The sequence below is a fragment of the Anser cygnoides genome, chromosome Z, assembly GCF_040182565.1.
Source record: "Anser cygnoides isolate HZ-2024a breed goose chromosome Z, Taihu_goose_T2T_genome, whole genome shotgun sequence".
Lineage (NCBI taxonomy): Eukaryota > Metazoa > Chordata > Aves > Anseriformes > Anatidae > Anser > Anser cygnoides.
This window is the reverse complement of record NC_089912.1, coordinates 79,889,556-79,914,127: the sequence shown is the minus strand read 5'-3', so window position 1 is coordinate 79,914,127 and position 24,572 is coordinate 79,889,556. Positions and strand designations below refer to the sequence as shown.

General features: G+C 36.8%; 1 protein-coding gene across 3 annotated transcripts in view; it reads right to left on the bottom strand.

The window, feature by feature from the left end:
- CERT1 (ceramide transporter 1) overlaps positions 1-24,572 on the bottom strand; it is an 81,903-nt gene that overhangs the window by 28,516 nt on the left and 28,815 nt on the right. For all 3 annotated transcript variants that reach the window (XM_066988407.1, XM_066988406.1, XM_066988408.1), the window contains exons 4-6: positions 3,545-3,652; positions 2,141-2,279; positions 1,055-1,138 (exon numbers count right to left, since the gene is read on the bottom strand). In XM_066988407.1, coding sequence (XP_066844508.1) covers positions 1,055-1,138; positions 2,141-2,279; positions 3,545-3,652 — 331 coding nt within the window. The remainder of the gene's footprint in view (positions 1-1,054; positions 1,139-2,140; positions 2,280-3,544; positions 3,653-24,572) is intronic.

Below are 24,572 nucleotides of genomic sequence, written 5' to 3'. Positions count from 1 at the left end.
AACCAAATGCTGTGCATATTCAGGCCCTGCTTCTCAATATATGTCTGAACATTGCACGCCGATGGGAAGTAGAGAATAATTGGTTTCTCTTTTCATTTCTGCAAAACCTTTGCTGTTTTTCTTTACCTTTAATTATATTGCTCCTTATCTTGACCCATGAGCCTTTTTTCGTATTCTCTCCCCATTATTTTGAGAAGGGAGAACAAGAACTGTTGTGCTAGAGCTTAGCTGTCTGTGTGAAACCACCACAAGCACTTAAATACAAGAAGGAAAGATGCAAGACAAGTGGACTAGAACACATTAGAAAGAAAATAGAAGACAAAAAGGGTCATTTTGCCACATTTTCAGATCCTTGGTGAAAGTGATTAAATTTTTAAAAGCACTTTTTGTAAGTACTTCTGGCAGGCCAGAAGTAAATAGATTTCTCAAAAAGCAGAACTTGAATGAGTTCTTCACATTCGCTGCATGGATGGAGTAAGAAAACTATAATCAGATCATTTTAGATAAGAATCAGAATTTTATTTGTCATAATATTGGAAAATACAGTTTAAAAATACTAAAATTTTAGCACTTTGAGTGCTAAAATTAGAGAAAAATCAGTAACAATATTGACTTAGTCATAATGCAGCCACAGAACTTGGAAAAAACAATACTGAGGCATACTTAATTGAAAAAGCATTGTGTTCTACCATACTCCTCAAGCTGACAACACTTGCCAGAAAAAAACTGTGATTACCTATTACAAATTTCAGTTCTCATTATTTGAATAATGCATCTGGTTCAACAGAATTCTGTACTGGAAATGGCTTTGGACAGACAGAATATGAAATTCCAGCTTGACAAACTTTCATTAATATTTGTGCGAATTAAGTGTAACTCAGAGTCATGAAAAGCAGCTAATGAATGATAATTTTAACATGAAGAACTTCCTGTCAGATTTAAATAACATTTCTTAACTAATGTCTTCTCACACAACAGCATAAATATCAGTCTTATATCAAGACTATCATCATACTATTCATACAAATATCCAGCCAAGTTTAGACACACTTACATTTTTCCTTACTGCTGTTACTGTTATGTAAAAAATCCCCATCAGAACGCATTGTAGGGAAATCATCTTCATCATCTTCTACCACTGAATTTGGGAGAGAGAGAACATGTTATTAGAGTAAAAAAGCTTTTCCAATTCTTCAGTAAGCAAGGAAGAACTAGGAGCATCTTCATGGCTAAGCAGTATTTAATTTTTTTTCCCTATAATAAAAACCAGTCATGACTCCCTCCCCCCCTTTTTTTTTTTTTTTTACCACTTAAGACCACAAGCAACAGTTCCAATAGTAAGGAACTATTAGGAGACTAACATTTGCTCAGTATCCAAATTTAGTACTCTGTTTTATGGGAAGATGAAAGTTCTCTTATTCAGTTATAACTGAATAAGCAGGGAGTCACAATTCAGATCTTCTACGCTACAGACTTTGCAAAAAAGTGGAATTGTTCTTACCTACTCTCATTACTACCAAAAGAGTAAGAGTGCCAGAACAAACTCAGGGATAAATAAAAATATCTCAGGGAAGTGTATGAATATGACAACTAGCTGTGCTATGAGAAAAACAATTCAGATACATAGACATCCTCATCTGGGTCTACTTGGATCTCAAGCGCGCACTCAAGTGGTCTAATGCTTTAGCTCCAACCAATACGTAACAGGAGTACACAGTATGTCAGTTTATTTGCCCTTAGGAAAGAATATATTGTTCCTATCAATTCAAACTAATACACTATTGTTTTTTCAAAATAATGGTAAGAGATGCAGTGGTAAGCTAACTTCATCTTATAGGGGGATAAAAAATTGTTGTATAACATCAAGTGCTTAGAAGATCATTTATTTCAGTAAGGTTGACAGCTATGGGTTAGGATCAAAGTTAAGCAGCTTTCTATGGGAATCCAACTTCTGCAGTGCAAATAGTTAACTTTATTTAAGCAGAAATATCTAGGATTGATTACTATATTAAAGAGCAAATTTAAGACACCCATTTTCTTTATATTATATCAAATGCTAAAGGAACTATTTCAACAGCTATTTCTTACCGTCTAAAAAGTTAAATTCTAGGGAGTTCAGTGTTTTCAATTACAATTTTACCTTTATCCCTCTGGAGTTCGTCTTTGGAAACAGCATCTGCACAGGCATCAAAGTATTTCTGTAAAGTATCAACTTGTCTACACAAGATGTCTCTAAAGGTTTCCATCTCTGCAAGCTTCTCACGTAAGCTATGGCCCTTCTGAAAATACAAGTGAAAAGTGCTTCAAATGTTTCTATATACTGTGCAAAAATTTAATGCCTAAATAAAAAAAATGGATTTCTGCAGCTATGATGAACAAATCTTTTAGATACATCGAAGATATTTCATACATCAGTAGTTACAAAATACTGTTAGAACAATATGATTCCAAAAACGATATACAAGTGTATCATCTTCATTTTGTTCTCGGGTCTCAACTTTTCCTCTTCACTGCATCTGCTACTTTGCAGCATTGAACAAAAGCTTATTAAAAAACCAGTTTTCCTTGCTCCCAGGTTTGCAACTATATGCCGGAAAATAACCAGCTCCAGTTTAAGACTTTTGTTCTAATTTTTACTCCCCTTTCTTGTGTTGCTTCTCTTCTGCTATCAAGTACAGCCCACTCAAGTTGAAACGTTAAACATTTATACACATGGAAGAGGGAAAGCCATAATTTATCAATTGGTATTAATAGTCATATTTGTTAATTAACAGAACCAGCATTCCCTTTTGTTTAGAAGCCCTTATATTATCAAGAGTACAAGAGGAAAGGTTAATGAATCCTCCCATTAGACTTCTCTTGCCATTGGTAGATAATACTGTAATTTAAAAGGGACAACTGCACAGAGGCACATGAAAGCTTCCTGTATGATCCATTAATAACCACATGTATTAGGGCTACGAAGATGGTGAAAGGCCTGGAGGGGAAGACGTACGAGGAACGGCTGAGGTCACTGGGCCTGTTCAGCCTGGAGAAGAGGAGGCTGAGGGGAGACCTCATCACAGTCTACAACTTCCTCGTAAGGGGGTGTCGAGAGGCAGGAGACCTTTTCTCCATTAACACTAGTGACAGGACCCGCGGGAACGGGGTTAAGCTGAGGCAGGGGAAATTTAGGCTCGACATCAGGAGGGGGTTCTTCACAGAGAGGGTGGTTGCACACTGGAACAGGCTCCCCAGGGACATAGTCACTGCACCGAGCCTGTCTGAATTTAAGAAGAGATTGGACTGTGCACTTAGTCACATGGTCTGAACTTTTGGGTAGACCTGTGCGGTATCAAGAGTTGGACTTGATGATCCTTAAGGGTCCCTTCCAACTCAGGATATTCTATGATTCTATGATTCTATAATTATTAACACTAACAGTAAACCAAAGACTTGGTATTTTTTCCTTTAGTTTCATGAATAAATCTTCACATAACTTTTCCTTCCATTTGCTAAAGTGTTGTATTTACACACCAATTCTAAGAAAACATTATTCACTAACCTTGAACGAAGAGGTGGATGTTGCAGAGTATCCACTTGCTCCAGAAACAAGAGACACCATGGAGCCATGGCGGCGTAAGCTTGACTCTGATCCATAGCCAGATTCAGTCTAAAAAATACAAATCACATAAAAACTAGAGTGGTGAGCCTTTTAATAAGAGAAGAAACCATGAAAACAAGATTAAAATAATTTCTTCTAAAACCAGACCATTTGTTTCTTGTTAGGATGCAACAGCATTTTACGGAAGTTATTCCTGCAAGTTTAAGATGTTGATCTAGCATCCATGAAGTTAATATGAACTTTTTTTTTTATCATAATGATCTGAAAAAGCAGTAGTTATTGACAACCTTTTATGTGCCCAACCATAAGAGCAAGAAAACATGTATATAAGGGTTCGAAAGGACAACGTTTCTATTCCTTTGGTATCTGCAATCTCTACCAAGGAATTTTCTTTTACGTGGCATTCAAAAACCCTAGGGTACTCTACAATTAATTGGGGAATTAGCATGGTTCAGTTTGAAGGCAATCAACAGCTTCAGTAAATCCTTCCAATCATTGAAATAGAGCCTTTTATTTTTAAAAGAAACAAAATAGAGACCACAGAAAAACAGATGATTACTGTTAATAATTTCTTTTTCCAGGCTTCTTCAGCAATACTTTATATTAGACTAAAATTATTTTTAATAACAACAAAAAAAATAAAATAAAACAAAGTGAGATACTGAAAACAAATGAAGATAACAGTAAATAATTAAATTTTGCAAATAAAATGAAAGCTGCGTGTTTAATAAAATAGCATGAAAAAGTTATAAAATCTTAAGTTTGATGAATTCCCTTAAAAATAAAACTAGATATTGACCACCTGAAAGAAAAATATTTCCCTACGCATTAATGTAAGTGGTCAGAAAAAAAATGAAAAAAGAAAAAATGATAGTTCAGATATTAATATCTGAAATACTGTTATTAATTTGATCAAGTGGATATTGACAATGTTGTGAAGTACCTTTGACAGGTTTAAGAAATTACGTGGTAGCAGAGAAATCCTGAAGGGATGAGTAGACAGTGATACCAAACGAATGACATGGAATAAGAAGCAAAAATAAAATCTAGCTGTTGTACTTTTTAATGGAAAAATTGGAAGATGCTTTGAGAAGTGAGGAAAGTGCTGATAACTTAGGATACAAGTGAACATACAGAGTATTAAAAACAGAGTAAGGACAACATAACTTTTGAAGTGTTTGAAACAAGATTTGGATAATATTGTGACGTATGGGACAAAGTATGTATACTTGGGTTACAAAGGAGCAGTGAGAAAAATGGTTTTCCAGAAATGAAGGTATGACCAGAGAGAAATGCAAGTCTCAGAGCTGTTAAGATAACACTTGAACAAACATAACTACACAAGATTATTCAGCAAGAACAAGCAAGAAAGAGCCAAGGGTCTGTGTCTATCCAGCCTGTTTGAAAAATGAGGCAGAAGACAAGAAAGAATTGAGGAAACAAAACAGACTTTAAAAGAAACAGGATGAGTATCAAAAGTAGAAGGGAAGTTGAAAAATTAATATGAGTAACAAATACAAGCGTAATTAGAAAATGTAGCCTAGAAGTTTTGCTGAAAGTTTAACTGATTAACGTACACAATACTTGCAATAAAAGAAATACAAGCACTTATAAATTTGAAATATTTAATAAAGTGTATTAAGTTCATTGCCTAATTTCAGAAAAATATAGAGAAATATTATAACCTGAAACAGCAGAAACAGAAGTTTATGTTTAATGACCGCTTCGAGCCAAATGAAAGACTACAAGAATCAGTTTCCTTATTCTGTCACACTAAGGATGTACATACCCCATTTAGTCATGTTATATATAACACAGTTAAAGCTATTTTATGCTGAGTATGTATCCCAGGAAAAAATAGCTATAAAAGTATAATAACAGAAGTGCTAAAAGCTTCTATTTTCATAATTGTACTATTTGTTTAAAGCATGTCTTAAATATCTATTGGCTTAGATATTTTGTTAAGATCATTCACACTGGATACACAGGTGTTTTTTGTTTGTTTTTAAGAATATCAGTGTTGAGGGGTACACTTGGCTTTAGTAATGTATTTGGGACATTGGACCACATTTGTAATTGCAATGCACTTGGTGTTATGGTGCAAAGATTGTAGCTTAGTTCACTGGGTTCACTTAGTTCACTTAAGTACAAAAGTAATCAAGTAATAAAGCTTTGATTAGTTTTCTTAAAATATTAAAGAGCTTTTTTTTTTTTTTTTTTAAATGGACAAATCCTCCAAAGACTTGACAAGCAAAAGCAGAACAGGTAAGGGGATAAAAATAAAAGCACAAGAGTTCTAGGCATATGATATTATTTCTCTTCAGAAGTGTTTAATGAGTAAAAACCTCAAGGGAGCATTTTATAGAATTGGAAAAAATCATAAGATATTTGTTAACATTGCCTTTAAATGCAAATCTAAACAGAATTTCACTGTTCTACTGTAAATTTCAGTGTTTACTTAATCATACACTATGTATATTAAGATGATTCTGAATGCATTCTTATTACTGTCAGTTTGACAGCAGGGGCTCATTCTGTTGAAGCTGTACAAACTAAAAAGAAGGTACAATTTTTCATTTCAATAAGATACATTTTAAAATTAATCTGTTACTGAAATCGTATTAAAGATATCCAGTGCACTAGTCAGAGCATTTTAGCTAAGAACAGTAGATGTATTCTGAATGTTTTTTTCTTTAAGCAAGCAAGACACATGTTCACAGAAATGGGATTTAAGCTGAAGTGAAATTTCTGAATGTCCACATCTGAAGATTTAGTCAAGGTCACAATATTACCATAGAACACAGAAGAAAATACCTAATCTCAGAAGTAGAAAACCTTGTGACTTAAGTTCTCACCTTGTGACTTACATTGACTTAAATCCTTTTCTTCCTACATTACCATTATAGTTAATGCTCATTTGGTTTAGCTCACAAAATAAAAGCTGAGGGTGAAAAAACCTCCCCATATAAATACTAAGCTTGATTTTTTAAAGGTACCTTTTCAGCAGTACATTTGACAGTCATTTGTGCTTGTGATTAAACAGTTTATCCATGCTTTAGAATTGTACACAAGACAGTGACCTATCAGCTTGTAAACCCTGCCAATAAAAAACTGCTATATAAAAACATGTAGGCAGTTTTAACTCTTTGCAACCATGAAGCAAGCTCAGCAGACTGAACAGCACAACACAAATCTGAAGCATCTGCATTTATAGATCACGTTCACAAAACACAAAATGTTTTACTATGTTTTAATAGCCAAAGGGAAGAGAAAACAAACAAGAATACTTATTTATCAGGAGAAACAGAAAATAAGTATTGCTTTATAACCGACACAAAAACAAGACACTCAGCTCACAGCACACACATGCAAGCAGCTTAACAGAAACAATGAAAGCATGCACCATGCAAAGCCCCACCATTCTACTACCGCAACATCTAAATGAGAGCAGGTCACTGCCGCATTTATGTCTTGCAAAGCAGATCATCATTAACTATTCACTGTAGAAATACTCAATTACATTGAGAAGAGGAATCTTGACACAAGCTTCTTCTGTTTACACAATTTTTAATTTCCCAGAATAAAAATTGGAACGTGGGTAGAGTTCATATGACAGAACTAACAGTCTCTGCTCAAAACCAAAAATAACTCAGAAGTTGTATCAATACATAGCATCGAGCACTAATGCTAAATTATCATGCTCAGTATATAGATGCAGTTCTTTGAAATTCCATGCATACATCATAGTTTCAAAGCTACACTCAGAACTGGCATTTGTTAGTACACTGCAACAGCTTCAGCTTTCTAAAATGCTGCATGAAATCCAGTAATCCTTTCAAAACGCTTTTTCTTTATGATAGATGAGAGCAAAGAGCCACATGATATGAAGCTTCATGTGATTCTTTACCAGAGCAGGTGCTAGTATCAGCAACAAGGCAGTATGTCAGAAAAGCTGCTTTCAGTAAAATCGTTAAGTATTCACAGAATCATATTGCAGACTTCCATTATGGCTCACACAGATCCGCCAGTTAAGGATTTCCTAAAGTGGGTCAGTAATCCTCTGGAATAAAGCAGACTTGCTGGAGAGCTCCTCCACTTAAAAAAAGATCAAATAAAGCAAATTATCCTCCCATGTCTTCAAGAATTATTTTGATTGTGTCTTGATTTAGTGCCTGTCAAATGCTTCACTGTGTTTGTCCACCAAGGCAGATATTTTCTGTTAGCATTATAAATTATTTATTATTTTACATAACACAAGCAGCAGGCAACTCCTCCCTCTAAAACATAAGGCTTACCCTAGGAGGTGATGAAACAGACATTAGGATCACGTTTTCTGCAGTATTTGTGAAAAAGCCTAAACAAACAAAGATCAAGCCACAGTAACTTACAAAAAAAGTGTAGAAGAAAACAAGTAAAGATATAAATGAAAGAGCTGGAGACTAAGCAGAAAAGGTCTGTCAAACCCCTGGCTGTATTCTAAGGGTGATTTTTAGACTAGCTACAAGTATTTCAGCATGTATTTAAAGAAAGGGTACTGCTATTTAACCCGAGGAAGGACTACATGGGGATGGTTGCAGATAAGAACACTAACACTGCAAGTAGGGCACTTTGAGATGCATTTCTGTGTATTGAAGTTAAATTAATAATTAACATACATCTATAGGTCTGCTTTATCAATTGTTCTACAGGCTCTGGCAATGCAATTCTAACACTTTGAAAGCAAGGCAGATATTAGTCAGCAAGGAAGGCAGAGACAGGAATTTCACAATCCAGGTAGGAGCCTCTGGAGGATGATTACCCTGCCTACAGCCCTCCCAAGCACAGTGCAGGAGACTACTTAGAAAAGTAAAAAGCTAAAAACATTCTAACATGAACCTTCTTCACAACTGCAAAAGCAGGTAAAGAAACGTAGACGTGTTTTCCTCCTGTAGTGATAAACACTGCAATTCTGCAGTAAATAAGCATACTACATGCCCAAGAGAAAACAGGAATTCTGGGATGAAAAATAAGCACAAGACAACCAATAAAACAGAGATTATAGCAATACAGCACTAAGATAATCATAACTGATCATAACTGCTATACCACTCAATCTACCAACATCCTTTGGATTTTTACTTCTCAAACTCCAAATACTTTTGGTAAGCCACCATATGCTGCCTATGGATGACAAGCATCTTTAATACCTGCATAAATTAGGCTGGTACACAGGTTAGTAAGTGCTGGAACGACCTACTGCTTCCTAAAGGAAGGAAAAGTACAAAGCAGCAGTACCTATACACAAAGCATTGCAGAGAGGAGAACAAAGGCTGACAAAGATGCAACCAAAGGCAATTATCTGGTCTTTGACAACCTTTATCCATGTAGTTCATACCCATGATTAATTGCATGGATGCATACTGTTTTTCCATGAGTTCTCTTAACAAACAATGTGCACAGGAAGACTATTCACCAAATATTATTCAACAGCTTAAAATGCAAAGATTCCAGACCAGGTGAATAGGGAGGAGCAGGCACTCCAAACAGAGAAGAACAGACAGGATGCTGAGGAGGACAACACCCTGGAGCCCCCAACTGCTTCCCTCTGTATACTAATGTAGTAGCAAAACTAAAGCAGCTTGTACTGCCGAGCCACCAGGTTATAACAGGAAAGGACACAGACTGCTTTTGATCCTCTTTGTAAATCTGGGCTGTCAGGAGAGACAAGATTTGCAGAGTTAAACAAGAACCAGAAATCTCTATTCTGCTGTTATACACCATTACAAAAAGCACTGATGTTCTGACCTAGGCTCCCACCCAAGGTACTAAAGTAATTTTTTGATTTGCTTTAAAAGCTAGAAGGAACAGTCAGGTTTCAATGAACAAGTTAATTTAAATACATATGGATGGATCTTGGCTGAAGGACAGTACATGCACACAGCTGTGCCTTTAAAAGCAACAAGGGTTCTGATCCTAACTGGAAACACTTTTTAATAGTTACCTAATAGCTAAATTATACACACTAGTTGCATGCAGCGTTATTACATCACTGCTATGTATAAAATTCAAAAGGGAGTGCTGTCAGAGCAGATCCCCAAGCACTAGCAGCAGGCCGATGAGCCGGGAAGGCAGGAGGCAGCCCAGCGCTGGAGCCCCAGAGCCGGCCTCTGGGTGCTTGTCTGCGAAGCACCCGCCAGCTGGAGGGAGAGCAGGCGCTGCGCGGGGACAGCACTCGGCGTTTGTGGTAGCTACAGATACCGAGATAATGTCTCTCTTCTCCCTCGAAGTGGCAGGGAAGAAATTACTGCCTCTGACTCCATTTTTTAACACATTTAAGATAATGAAGTGTTAAAATCATCTCTGCACAGAAGTGGAAGAACAAGTCTACAGTCCATGTTATGCTTAAGAATCTTGTGCTACAGACTATACCCATGTCCGCTCACTTGGTATCTGATTAAACAGCTTTTTCCAGCTTTACTAAGAAAGTTACAAGTCTGAGCAAGTTTCAGAGGTGGAGTTGAGAAGCCTACCCACCCTTTGCTCGTTCAACAGAAACCTCTACATCAAGAAACCCCAGAATACAAAATACAGCAGCCTCCTTCAATCTGGGTGAAGGCAACACAGGGACTAACCGTGCAAGTGATATTACTTGTCCGGAGGACATGCCTTTTTTTTTTTTTTTTAAGTCCTCATTTGTATCAGGTCTCAAAGCTTTACAGCAACACAGAAATCTACTGATAAGCATACAGCTCACCAGGCTTATCAATACACAGATAAGCCATTGAATGCTTCTGGAAAAAGATCATTAAACGTTATTCGCCTACTTCAGTGAACTGTTACCTTGTCACTGCCACACAGATTTTCCTTCTACTCACTTCTCAGATATTCACCTTGCCATCAGAACAGAAATCTCTAGTAAATGCCTGGCATACCGCAGAGTTTGCAATAGATAGCAAGCACTGGAGGATGAAGAAAGTTGGAATTGTCAAAGATTGAAAAGTCCATATTAAGCCTAAAAGAGGATTCAAGAAAAAAGTGACCCCATACCTAAAGGAAAACTATAAGAACATATTCAGTTTAAATTGCAGTTTTACTACAGTAATCTGTGAAAAGGTGGGAAAAATATTGTAAACATAGCTGTTCTGCATCTCAAACCATTAAATCTAGCATGTTTTCCTTGGTTTTCAAAAACTATTCCTCCTTATTCCCATTTCGTTTTTTGCTATAGTACTTGTTTTTATCAGATCTCAACACTCACTTCCCTCATAACTTCCCAAATACCAAAGGCGGCTTACTGCATCAATTACAGAACTGAACAAAAAATGTTATACGAACTGAAAGACTCCTCAGGAGATGCATCGTTTTCTTATGTTCCTGACACAAGTTCAGATTCCTGAAGTTGGCCACGGTACAAGCTGCATAAAAAATAGTCTATTTATGTCAAAATTATCTTTGTTTAGAAACGATGCCCTGCCTGTTTTAAAAACTCTTCATGCACACACACTTCTACCATTTCCAACCATAAATCAATTTGTCAAAATAAAGATACTTAAACACAAACTAACTAGGCAGTAATTTTGTCAGATTATTATTATTTTTTTTTCCAGAAGATTAGCATTCTGGATAGAAAGTAGCAATGATAAAATTCTGGCGGAATAACTGTATCAACAAAATAACAGAGCAGTTCTACATAGCAGGCATAAATGAGTTTGTAATGTAAGAAACGTTTGTAAGATCTTAAGTCAAACACACAGTATACAATACTTATATTGACATTTTAAAAATGTCAAGGAAAACATGAATTGTTTTACAAACAGTTCTAAAACTACAAACTGTTTTACGAACAGTTTTCCCGCTCTACTCTGCACTAGTGCAGCCTCACCTCGAGTACTGTGTGCAGTTGTGGGCACCACAGTACAAAAAGGACATTAAGCTGTTGGAGAGTGTCCAGAGGAGGGCAACGAAGATGGTGAAGGGCCTAGAGGGGAAGACATATGAGGAGTGGCTGAGGTCACTTGGCCTGTTCAGCCTGGAGAAGAGGAGGCTGAGGGGGGACCTCATCGCAGTCTACAACTTCCTCGCGAGGGGGAGTGGAGAGGCAGGTAACCTATTCTCCGTAATCACCAGTGATAGGACCTGCAGCAACGGTGTTAAGCTGAGGCAGGGGAAGTTTAGGCTGGACATCAGGAAGAGGTTCTTCACCGAGAGGGTGGTCGCACACTGGAACAGGCTCCCCAGGGACATAGTCACTGCACCAAGCCTGTCTGAATTTAAGAAGCAATTGGACTGTGCACTTAGTTACATGGTCTAAACTTTTGGGTAGACCTGTGCGGTGCCAGGAGTTGGACTTGATGATCCTTATGGGTCCCTTCCAACTCAGGATGTTCTATGATTCTATGAACTGCTACTTGATTCTATAATTCTAACATCAGTGTGTGGGCCAATAATAATTAAAACAGAATGCTAAAGTGATAAATTATCTGAACACTTCAAATATTTAGACATAACACCTAGTCTAAGATACAGAAAGGCAAAAACATGTATATAGTGCAGCTCTCACCTCAGGAGGCTCAAAACACTTTAGAAATAAATTTAGTTTATGCTAGGTAAGAGCTCTGTACAATTAAATTTCAAGTAAAAGGCACATTTGAATATCTAAAAGGATAAAAATTCCTACCTCCAAAAGCTAGGTGAACCACCAGCCTGAAGCACGAGAATATGTATTCCCATTACAAAATATCATGATAAACTCTCTTCTAACAGGTTGGGCTGGACGAATTATGTTTCCACACACCCCGCATTAATTCAGGGTGAGTTTATTTAACGCACAAGAATTTGAAGAGATACCAGTTAATTAACCTCCTCAAGTCGGTATCCTTTGTAACCACTAGAGGGAACTAGCGAAAAGGGAACAGACACGTCTAAAGGTTACTATTGGTCAAAGCCCAACAGTAACCCTTACCCTGTTTCTGCTTCAGTCCCTGCGCATATAAACCTCGTTTTCTTGGCAGACAATTAAGAACAGAGCACTTTTACCTTTAGCCCTTATAATTACATTTGAAACACATTGCTACATAAAGTTTTCTGCACAGTACGCAAGAAGTAACAACGACATCTACTGCTAATAGAATGGCAATAAATTAGAAGTTGCACAAAATATGTTGAAAGAGATTAATGAAATTATTCTGAAGTCATGTCTCCTGATTAGCGAGTTCAAAACAATGAATCAACAGGGTAATTTCCAGTTAAGATTGTCCAGAGTCATTAGCACTAAATTAAGCACTCTGATGAATATTTGGAGACAGATTTCTTAAAACTTCATCTAATTGTAAGTACTGAAGCTTAGTATAACTTTCAAAAAAAAGAACGCTTTATATGTGACACGCAGAAAACAGGACACCTCTGTCTCAAGTACCCACGTCCAAGTAGAAGATTTCCATTCATTTTCAACTGCTCTACCATCAGCCTGCAGCTGTCAAACAGCTCACTGTGAAAATGAGGTTTATATACAAGCCATAGGAACAGGCACAGGATGTCTTCATGTACAGAGTATGCATTAAGTAGGTTCTCACCAAACTAGTTTTCCCTGTATGTATATGCACTTCGAAAAGCAACAGAAGAAACAGTTCTGGTTAAACCCTTCCAAACCATAAAAAGTCATGCAGTAGCGATACAGAAATACTTCATTTGGAATAACTCATTTACTCCATTCATAACACAAACTTCAGCAGGCTTACAAATGTCTGTAGGACTGTTTTAAGCAGTGCAACTTCCAGAACTCTAGTTTTTGATAGAATTTAAAATAAAAAATAGGTAGTTTAAAATGTTATCTCCCTTTACACACGATGTCAGTAAAAATATCAGTAAAAATATTAAATTCAACTTTATCAGCCAATACAAAAACACCCCCAACACTATCATTACTCATTCATGTGAAAAGAAAGACTGCTTTTATTTGCTGAAAGCCAACACCCTCTGTGCAAGACAATAGTGAAAACAACTTCAAGCACAGCACAGGTCTCTACAGTTAGCTGACCTACCCTGCCCTTGAAAGAAAATTTGGGAACTGGTGGAAAAACAGCTTACAGAAGGCTGTTTCTGCTGCACCAAAGATGACAAACCAAAGGATTTAGGTACCAAAATGCTCAAGACTTTGAAAATAAATGTCATCACACATTTTATTCCAGATTGTAATACTGTCGGTCATACTTTGTGCATTAAGTATGTGCCACCTTTCCTCACAGAATGGCTGAGGCTGGAAGGGACCTCCAGAGCTCATCTAGTCCAAACCCCCCTGCTCAAGCAGCGTCATCTAGAGCATGTTACACAGGATCGCATCCAGGCGGGTTTTGAATATCTCCCAAGAAACAGAGATCTTGTTCTCATTGCTTTCCAGAGGGGTGAAAAAGTTTGAACAAGACAAGAACAGTGTTTGAATACAAGCACAAAAAGCCCCCCACAGTAATCATCAGCTAGAAAACAGCGTACTGCTGATAAAAACAAGCAGTTCAGTAGCCTGTAACTCTGTCTTCTCCTAGTAACTAAACTGTAACTGAACTGTAACTGAACTGTCTCATTTCATTACAGCACCATTGTAGACTTTCTGCATGAACTTGTGCCTTAACTGCACTAGAGTAGGGCGCTCCTTAAAGGGAAATTGTCATATTCTTGCTGCTATCTGCTTTGAATTCCAACACGTTAAAAGCTAACCACCCCATTGCTAAGCAAGGAGAGGGAAACTCCAACCTGATGGTAGGTGAGCAAGGTGTTCCCTGCTCATTCTGCAGGGCAGTGACAAATTGCATCCTGTAACAGGATCTTCACACTCAGATCTGCATATCAGACCATTCGGGCCCAATAAAGTATCAGCCACAAAAAGGGCAGAGAAGTGAAACTACGGTGTTCTCATCCAAAAGTACATAACTCAAAGATGCTTCACAGTCCAGGATAGTAAAACAAAACTTTGCAGACTGCCCGTGCATCATAGAAGATAAGACCTTTCTTCAAAGATCTTAAAGTGAGACAATACAGATCAATAAGGCTGGCAAACCTTTCTAGGCAGGTGACACACAAGTTCTGTTTCTAATTGCAGCCTGAGGTCACATATTGCAGACTTCCTTTTAATGCGGCCAAGCCCAAATACATAATGGAGCATGGTTTTAGTCCAGGTGAACAGGGAAACACCCATCTACTCATATGGATACTCCAGAAAGAGAAGCTATATATGACTGGTATTGCCAGTTTAACACTGATGTAAAGTTATTAAAGAAATTAGTTAGTAGCCATGACAGCTTCTTCTCAAAACTTAGAACAACAACTAGCCCAGTAAGTCTCTGAAGATCAATTAGATACCACTGTACAAACCTTAAGTTCCCTGTGTTGCTTGATTAGATTATGGTAAAAGTAATTAAATTTGCTGTTTGTCTTTGCACTTTCTTTTTACATTTCAAACTGGTGGGTTTATCTAGCACAGTTAGATTTTCTCAAACCTATCAAATACCACACAACACATGAAATAGATATTTGATTTCCTGCTTAACCTCAACATAGCCTGCTTGGGGTAAACAAACATGGAAATAAGTAGGAACTGCACCTTAGAACACTTCAGGAGTAAAGCAGAACTTGAAGGAGACCAAGTTAAACTGGAAATTTTGTTTATGAAACCTGAAAACTTGCACGTTTGAGGCACTAGAACTTCAATGTCTATTAAAAAAAGGAATAATTTTAAAAAAGGAATGGGGAGTCCTTTCAATTTGAAGTAGAATATGACATGTACAAGGAAGATTGATTTAACTGCTATATAAGAAATACGGATTTATCAGAGTCAGAATAACTGAGGTTGCAAGGGTTATCTAGTCCCACCTTCTGCTCAGAGCTAGTCCAATTAGACATCCAAGTCTCCACCCTACAAGGAAGTATTCCTCAGAGAATTACAGTATCTACTCTTAAAGCCAAAGTGATTGTTATGAAACATAACTGGAACACACTGGCAAAGATCGGGTTGGTCAAAGTGAAACAATCTGCATTGTTTATAATTAATCAAGTGTGTTAGTCTGGAATTGACTGTAAGCTTTAGTCAAGCTTTAAGGAGTTTCAACTGTAACTACTTATAGATAAAACTGTAACTTACAGCTGCTGTTGGAAGACAGACCCAAGAGTGACAAAAGTGTGCCAAGAGAGGCAGAGAACGATTTTTTTCCTTTCCTAAAAGGGAAGTTTCAACAGTTTGGAACTGACAGCATTTAGGTTTGCTGCAGCATATGCTTATGTAGTCAGCTGAAACTGCTGATTCACCTTCCCCTAGAGTCTTCTTTCAGGAAACATACAATGACCAGCAGCAAGTCCACTTTGCAAATTTAGTAACATTAATACACATGACATCGCTTGTCATTTAAGAGCTCCTGCTGATACCTATGCTAAAATAATGCAACGTGTAAGACATAGCCAAACTTAGTTTTCCTCCTTGAAAGAGCATAACTGAATCAAGTTTAAAGAAAAACTTGTTATCTATAGTAAAGAATTAAACATTTGAGCAATACATCTCATCTTCCCCTGAAAGCATGGCTTCACAACATCTACAGGTTTCACTATTAGTATCATGCCGCACAAATAGGATGTGTCATTTTACCAGTCTTGGCTATACTTGCTTACTTAAACTGCAATTTTGAGGTAATAAAGTCCTCCCAAGTTATTTCAGATCATGGGAGTGCAAGAAAGAGGGAGGGATGGACATCTGTTCCCCTTCCTGCCAAACCCCAATACATTGTTAAGCTTGTGTTCATACCAGTCAATATATCTGACGTTAATATTAAACTCCTAGTATTTAAAACATCCCTTCTTCCTCCCCCACTTAAGATAGCTATTATCAAGATACCCGAATTCTGCCTGAATTCTGATTCCTCTGCAGTGAGTCCATTCAACTAGATGATACTATAGAGAGCAAATATTTCCAAGCATTATCTGTTTGCACAAAAGCAAAAAATAAAAATAAAAAAAATCTTCTCTTCCACAACATAAATTGTATTAGAATTACCTTAAAAGTTTCCTATTAGGGCTAAGCAGACACTGCATTTAACAAGCAGAAGATGCTAAGTCTTGCCATGCTTTTTAAAAGAATTTCCCTTTTCGAAGTCTCTCCCAGTATTTTAAGCTCATGGTAGCTCTGGCAGCTATTTCCTATTCTTTTTTTTTCTTTTTCTTTCCTCTTTTTTTTTTTTAAGGGCCAGTGGAGGAGGAGGGGTGATGAACCAAAAAACTACAGCAGCTTTGCTTCAAAGTTCCCACTGTTGAATGTTACTGAATACATATCGTTGCTACTTGTGCACCCCACCCATGTGGCTGAGCAGCATCTACATACCCTATAGCTAGGGTGTAACTCTGGTCTGCTATTATCAACCCAAGGAGCTTTGCTTTAATCAAAGCACCCTGCTCACTGACACCCTTTACAAAGTCTGTTTAGAAAGAAAAAAGACTGAATTTGGTAGATGGAGGCATGCAGAGAATCTAACTTTCTTCTGCTAAACTGTTGACACACAGTACAGTTTGAGCTGATGAGTAATAATTGAGTAAACAGCATGCATCTCTATTTGGCAAGTGTCAACTTTTAACTGTTCCTTACTCACTACTTCCACGTTGCATCCCTGTACTTTCTGTTCTTGATACCAAGAAGAGCACTTCCCCTGATTTGAAAGTGCACTTACTAAGGTCAACTCTGACAGAGGTTTCTGCCTGAAAACAGTATTGTTTATTGAGACTACACAGAAAGGTGCTGCTGCTGCTGCCACAGAGGGCTCAACTCATGCTGCTTGTGCCATTATGCCAGTTATAGGCACTTGCATTCCCCTTATTTCTGTAAAATTAAAGTATACACTATCGATATTATTTACCACAGCTATTTTTACAAAATGAATCAATAACACCTCTGAGTTTACCAGTAGAGTAAAATTTGTTTATAGAAATACTCCCACTTGTTTACAGAAATCAAATTGGTTATTTACTGCATGGCCAGCTGCATGGTTGGTGCAGTAGTTTTGCTTAGTGTCAGTTACCTCAAGCATTAGAGGTAGCACCACAGTTACTTTAACCATACACATCACCTGTCATTAAATAACATTACAGAAATATTGACTGACACGCTCCTAACAGCTTAGCAGCAGTATCACAGCCTTTACTGCTATCTGATATCAAGTGAGCACTTCCAAGAGTGTTTTCTTCCACATGGTATTGCACCCATGAGGCAATCCTTCACCAACTTGCATTTTGGCCTGTACTTTTCAGGCATTCTTTAGACATTCCTCCAGGCATTTCAGAACACCCTGGTTCAAAGTTATCTGGCTATAGTTTAACCTTTACTATATTTGAATCTTCAGTCAATTCATGTATTTAGCTAATTCAAGGGAACGATAGGAGTAAAGCATCTCAAGTAAGTTCACTACTGTTTGGGGGCACGGGTTTGACAGAAGGAGAGTTCAAGACCTCTACTAAGATTATGAAGACTACCTGTTAATGCTCAGACAAGATGGAGGAGAAAACTTTATGAACATATGGCAGACAGATCACTGCTTTAGTGGATACAAAGATTTAAGATAATCTTAAGTCCTCATATGCATACAGCTTCAGACTCAGATAAGGAGCTCCCATAAGAATAGCATGCAAGCCCAGCTATCAACCATAATACTGCTAAATGATGCAGTCTTTCATGAGCCAGCCAGTCTCCATTCTCACCATTCTTTAGAAAGTACTAGATTAACCAGCATAATTGCTTAAGAAACTGTACCCAAGCAGCACAAAGATTTGTTTCTGAAATGAAACAAAAATCCAAGACAGCAGAGTTGGAAAGACTTAATGTAATGGAACAACAATAAATACTTAACACCTGTGTTCACTGGAGAACAATAAAGTTACATTTACTTGTTTATAGGAAATACTATGCTGCACAAATACAGCACAAGTAACAATATGTGCATGTAGAGATGAATTGAATTTAGTAGTTCACAATCTGAAGAAACAAAAAAAATCATGGTGTTGTGAAACAGGATAGTCTACAAGACCCATAAGGCAATCCTACTTTCTGTTCAACATCTAAGATCCTCAATAAGAATAAGGAGTCCAGTTTCGGTGCTGTACCTCAAGGAAGGACAGAGTTCAGAGCAGAACAATACAAAGCAAAGTTGTAAAACATGTTCATGTGAAGAACAATAGAGGAAAGAGGTGCTGTTCAGTCTAGCAGAAAAGGCAAGAAATTGTAGTTACTACAAAGATGAAGGAAGTGATCTCGTTTTCAGAATTACACTGAATAGGACTGTAAAGGAGAACTCAAAACAGATGAAGATGACAAAAGAAGGAATTGTAACTGTAGAAACAAACTCAAATGATTCCATGACCCCGTGACGCCTCACTGTTAAAACACCTAATTGCCTAACTTATAACTACACATAGCATCTAATATTATCATGTGAGCTATGACCATCCTAAAGGGAGGAATTAGGACTAATTTAACAACCCTTCACGAGTTCCCTTCAATTTATTTTCTCTTCTGGTACTATACCGTCAAAACTCACTAAAGAAAAACAAAGAAGACAGTATTCACAGCTAAACGAGGACTGACACATTTCAGAAGCTAAACAAGGTACTTAAATTTGAGATGGCCACATCTTTCTCCCGTGTATTTCCCACTTCAGTCTGAGATTCAGATCAAAATTCAAATAAACAAGCTTATTCAGAGTTCAGAAGTTCAGAGTTCAGAAGACTACTCTTGGACTTAACTTTTTGTTTAGCTATCAGGGAGTGTTTTTGCAAATTTGACTTTGTAGGGAGATGTCAAATGTGAATACATGAGAATGTAAATTAGATCGTTTATGTCAACATATGACTGTGACAGATCAGCAGCAAGAGCAGATCTAAGTTACTGTGTAAGATTCAAAAACAATTCATAGTTTCCTAGTTTCAAACCAGGAAGAGTTTTTGCTATGCCTTTCTGCATATATCTGTACTACTCACCAGTGACTTGCCTACACATTTAAGTCTGTTAAAGAGAGAATTGAACTTTTTATGGCTTAACACATGTGAATGCTTTTCTCCAGGATTCTCTCAGGCAAGTTCAACTGCTGCTGCAAGTCAGTGCCTCACATGCGGCAATCCTCATGGCAAGTGAGGCACTTGCTCCTAAACCAGTATGCCAAACCTTGAGTTTTTACCGTTTCAGAGAACTCCCAACAAGCTTTGCTAGATTTAATTAACTACATATGCTTTAAGTGACCAGTAAGAGATTACACACAGACCACCAATAGACAAGCATTTTAGGAATATTATATTCTTAGCACCAGCTTATTATTTAATTTGTAATTTAGATGTTCTCTTTTATGATCACAAATTCTCTAACTGCAAACATCTGTTACACAAACTGAAAATCACAAGTAACCACACCAAGAATTAGTATGTGAACCCTGGATATTTTAACAATGTGAAGCAAACAACCTGCATTCTAGTAGTACTGAGAAGACTACAATCTCCCAAGTAGACCACGATCTATATAATTTCACTGACTTTTCCTTCTATGCCAACATTTACCATATTTCATAAGGTCTTTCAGAATTACAGCCATCTGTACTTGTACATGAGGTCCATTTCACTCCAGTATCTTGCATACTGTATGACTGAGCTATATTAGAACTAGCTGTAAAGCATTACAGAAACTAATATGCTATCCTACACAATTGTCAGCAAAGAGAAAAAAATCAGACCGTTGATGTGCTGCAGAGCAACAGAACATGGCAACTCAATTCAGTTTGAAAGAGAATATTTAGCTGTCACTGAAACTACTTGAGATCTGATTTGTTCCAACATTTAGGCTGCAAATGTCATAAAAAAGGGCTTCATCACCACTTGTGTACAATCATCATTATGAACCTGAGAAATGAAGGTGAGCTTAAACATCCCTACTTACTCCCATACCTCCTATTCCTTCCTTCACCTGCACTGTTGCTTTGATTTAGGCCAGTCTTACTTGTGAACTGTTATTGAGAAACTTGTGTTGAGATGAATTGTCAAAAAATGAGCAGATTAGGAAGCCACATTCTTTCTCCTCTTCAGACCTCAGCAGCTACTACTGATGAAGCAAATGACTGAAAAATCACATCACTGAAACACCTGAATTCCAGGAGAGGAAGTAGATTGAGAATGTCAACAGACACTGTTTCTGTCCCCTCCTCACCCTATGACACAACTGAAAATACACTCTTGGCACATTAATTTTAAAAATAATCAAGAATGCATTTATAACTAGCATTCACTGATCAACATTAGAAGAGATATGGTTTGCTAGAAATGACTTGACAGCAATTCACGAAGCTTACTGAAAAAACAGTTAAGGGTCAAAACATCAGTGTAGACTTCTGAAGACCTGTTGCAGTATTTCTGCATACATGTAAGTGTAGTTTGTGTGTTTAAGTGGGCTATTTATTTCAATGGCTCCATACAGACCTGCCAAATAGCAAAATGAAATTTAATGTACAAAACTATCTACTGATAGCAGAAATGTACACTTCTCATTCAACTTCAATTTTTAAAAAAGTTTGTTATAGCAGTATGATGAATAATTTTTTTATGTAGCATTCCTTCTTTGCATGTTCAGAATGAATAGGAAAGTACAAACTTACTCATTTAAGTTTCTCTCCAGACATGCAACAGATTTGGAGTGATTTATTTGCATGTCTTTACTGGCATTATCAGTAAGTTAGTTCAGTCTTGGGACAGAGCTAGAGATGTATAAAAAAGGAGAAAAAGACGGTCTTAGCAAAATTTTATAGGATTTTATTAGTTGAGGAGTGCTATGAACAACTTAAAGATGCAGTACCCTTCTACACTCTTCATTTCCTGTTGATATTCTGAGCTCCACTTTCACAAAATTAAACTTCATTAGTTTCAGAACATTAGTTTCTGACTAGACTAACTGGTCAGAAAACTCTTGCTGTGGCATCCACTGCTAATAAAACAAAATAGTATGATAAAGTTATCTTCAATAGCATTTTTCAGTATCTTCACACAGTTAACAAAAATAATTTTTTATATCAATATTTACACAGTATTCAAACAAAAGCTCTACTTAATATTGCTAACATGAAAATTTAAGTAGCTATGTGATTGGAGGGACAGGCAGAAGCATTTGGTACTCAGTCTGAGGCTGAAACTTTCTAATTACAGAAAAAATAGGAAACAGAGATATTCTGGATGCTTATCAAGATGGAAGCAAAACTTGATATTTTCTCTGAGCTTGAAAAAAGATAAGTTAATCTTGCACAACCTTACACTTAGACAGAAGCATAAGACTACTTGGCCTACTCAAAAAGAAGGCTGAAGTTAATTTTAAGAAATGCTTTAATATCATACCTCAGTATTTTAGTTGGTATCCTTCCCACTTTACCCAGAAGCTGATTTGTAGTATGAATGGATTTAAGCAGTCTGACATTAGGGTACCTTTTTAGATTTGGAACAATTTTAATGGTTTGAGAGGCCTCTTTTAAGAATATTTTGTGGGTTATTTTGTTAAATTAAAGATACTTCAAGTGCAAAACATTATCGTGAACTATTTTTAGCCATTGGGAGTTTACCTTTGTATGGTGTTGTACTAGGCTGTCGAAAGTCCACCTCTACCCCTTGTCCTCTCCTCAGGAACCTACTTGCTGGCTTTTCCACTTCACCATTACAGCTAGTATTAGTAAAAATATTTTTTCAATGCCTAACAGCATATTCACATTGGCAAGGCAAAACACAACATGTGGATGACCTTAAGAATGAAATTAACTACTCTTAATACTTTGTGAATACGGAATCTCTCAACTTTTTTTTTCTAGGTTATATGGAAAAGACAACCACATGTTATGTGGTTAACAAACATTCTGTGAAAATTTCAAGCTGACTTTTTTCGCCCCACAGTGGTATTCAAAAGTGCCTTATTAATTGCCATCAATATTGGGCTGTTTAAAGTTTGTTCTGCAGTTTTCTAAATGAATCTATTAACTAGAATCCAAATTCCGGAAAGAGTAATTTCAAAACTAAATGTCCCAATTCCAGTTTACCTGTCTGGAAATAAGTCAACTTTTAATAAAGTAACAAAATCAACTGTTCGAATACTTCTGCCAAAATGTAATTTTATTAGCATGTCAAATCCAACTTTTTGGCTCTTTACTGTCTTACCTAGATCTGTATTTAAAAACAAAAAAACAAGATGTAAAGCCTTACTGAGTTTCTTTTGACAACTGGCAGTTGTAGTATATTAAGAATTTCACAAGATGAGAATTATTTAACAAGCTAAACTTTGGGGAAACAAGCAATTTGTGGGGAAAAACTTCTTAAAAAAAGACCCCGTTTTACTCATCCTGATTTTTCTGTTTAGCGCTATTCTACATAGCGGACTTCTCTCAATGCCTAAACAGCAGCATAAACAATGAAGTAATCATTCTTTCATCAAGGTAGCCACTTTGATGCCTTTCACAGATGTTAAAACGCGTGCCTCCTGCTCTAGATATACATATCTTGTATATCATCACTTCAAAATGAAAAAGGGAGCCTATCTACTCCTCATGTGCCAAAACCACTGTATATATGAGTATATGGAGAATGATTTCTTCCAGTATGACACAAAGACAGTAATTTTAAAAAGTTCAACAAGACTTGAAAACATATTTCAGTTTGATAAACACAAGATTTTGAAAATGCAGATCAAAATAGTGTCAGTTTATTTTGTTAAACAATTACAAAGTCAATAACAAACACATGCAGAAGCTGTGTGGAAAAATTAAAACTAAGATGGAAAAAAAGAAACCCAAGCTGATGCAGAGTTTCTCATGAAACATTCATTTCTAAAAATTCTCAGAAATTCTCTGAGTGTTCAACTCAGGTGTTAAATGAATGTCACAAAAACATTATCTGAATTTCAAGACTTCAGGAGAACATTTAAGTTAATTTACTCAAAATGAGTTAATTTATCCATGTTGTTCTCAGTGTACTGTAACTCACACCTACCCCCTGCCCCATACTTATACCTTTGGAAGTAATGCAAATTAGTAAGGTAGAATATCAAGTCTACCAGTACAGAGGGTAAAGAACGAAAATGTTGGGTTAGTTTAGTATGTGAAAAGGAACACCTTCCACTTCAATGAAAAAGGAAATCTTACGTGGTTATTCACACTATATAGAACAGATACAATTTACTTGCTTGAAGTTGCATGCATTCTCCATGTTCTCTACATGTAAACCTAGATGTTTTCTCCCTAACAACATTTCTCTGATCTCAGGTTAGAAATTCTATATTCCATCTTCAAACTGCTGTACAGACTTGGAGTCAGTCCTTGAGTTTATTATTTAAGAGAGCAACTTCTCAAAAACATCAGTACCTTTGTGCTCATGCAACACTTTTTTTTTTTTTAAACACACCAGAGAACTAAAGAAACTAAGTCTGCTCTTGAGTTCTTTGGCAATACATATTGCCATTAGATCAAAGAAAAGGTCATCAGCCATCTCAGACCTGACAATCTCTTACGGCTGGAGAAAAAAGAAACTTCCTAATGAAGCTTTGCCATCACAACCAGCTATTTTACAGACATATGTACGTGCTCAGTACATTTAATGAAACATTTAAGTAGAAGAACGGACTCGTGGCTTGCACAGGCACCATTCCCTCATTTGCCTCACTGATGGTCTTATTGCTGTCTTAGATTTTCCCCTCCTCCTGTTCCAGGAAATTAATGAGCCCTTTAGAAGCTGTACTTGAAACATTTCATGTGCATTCAAGAACCTCAATACAAGAAAAGGCAAATGCTCTGATAAAAGCAAACAGCAGCAAATTCTAACACTTTATGCTTGAACATTACATGTTTCACATTTCTCAGCTACCAGTTGTTGCTGTTGCTAAGCAGTAAGTTTTTCTAAGTCTACTCATACTGAAATTTTATATAAAGTTCATTTTAAATCAGTGTTTTCTCTGTTCAGA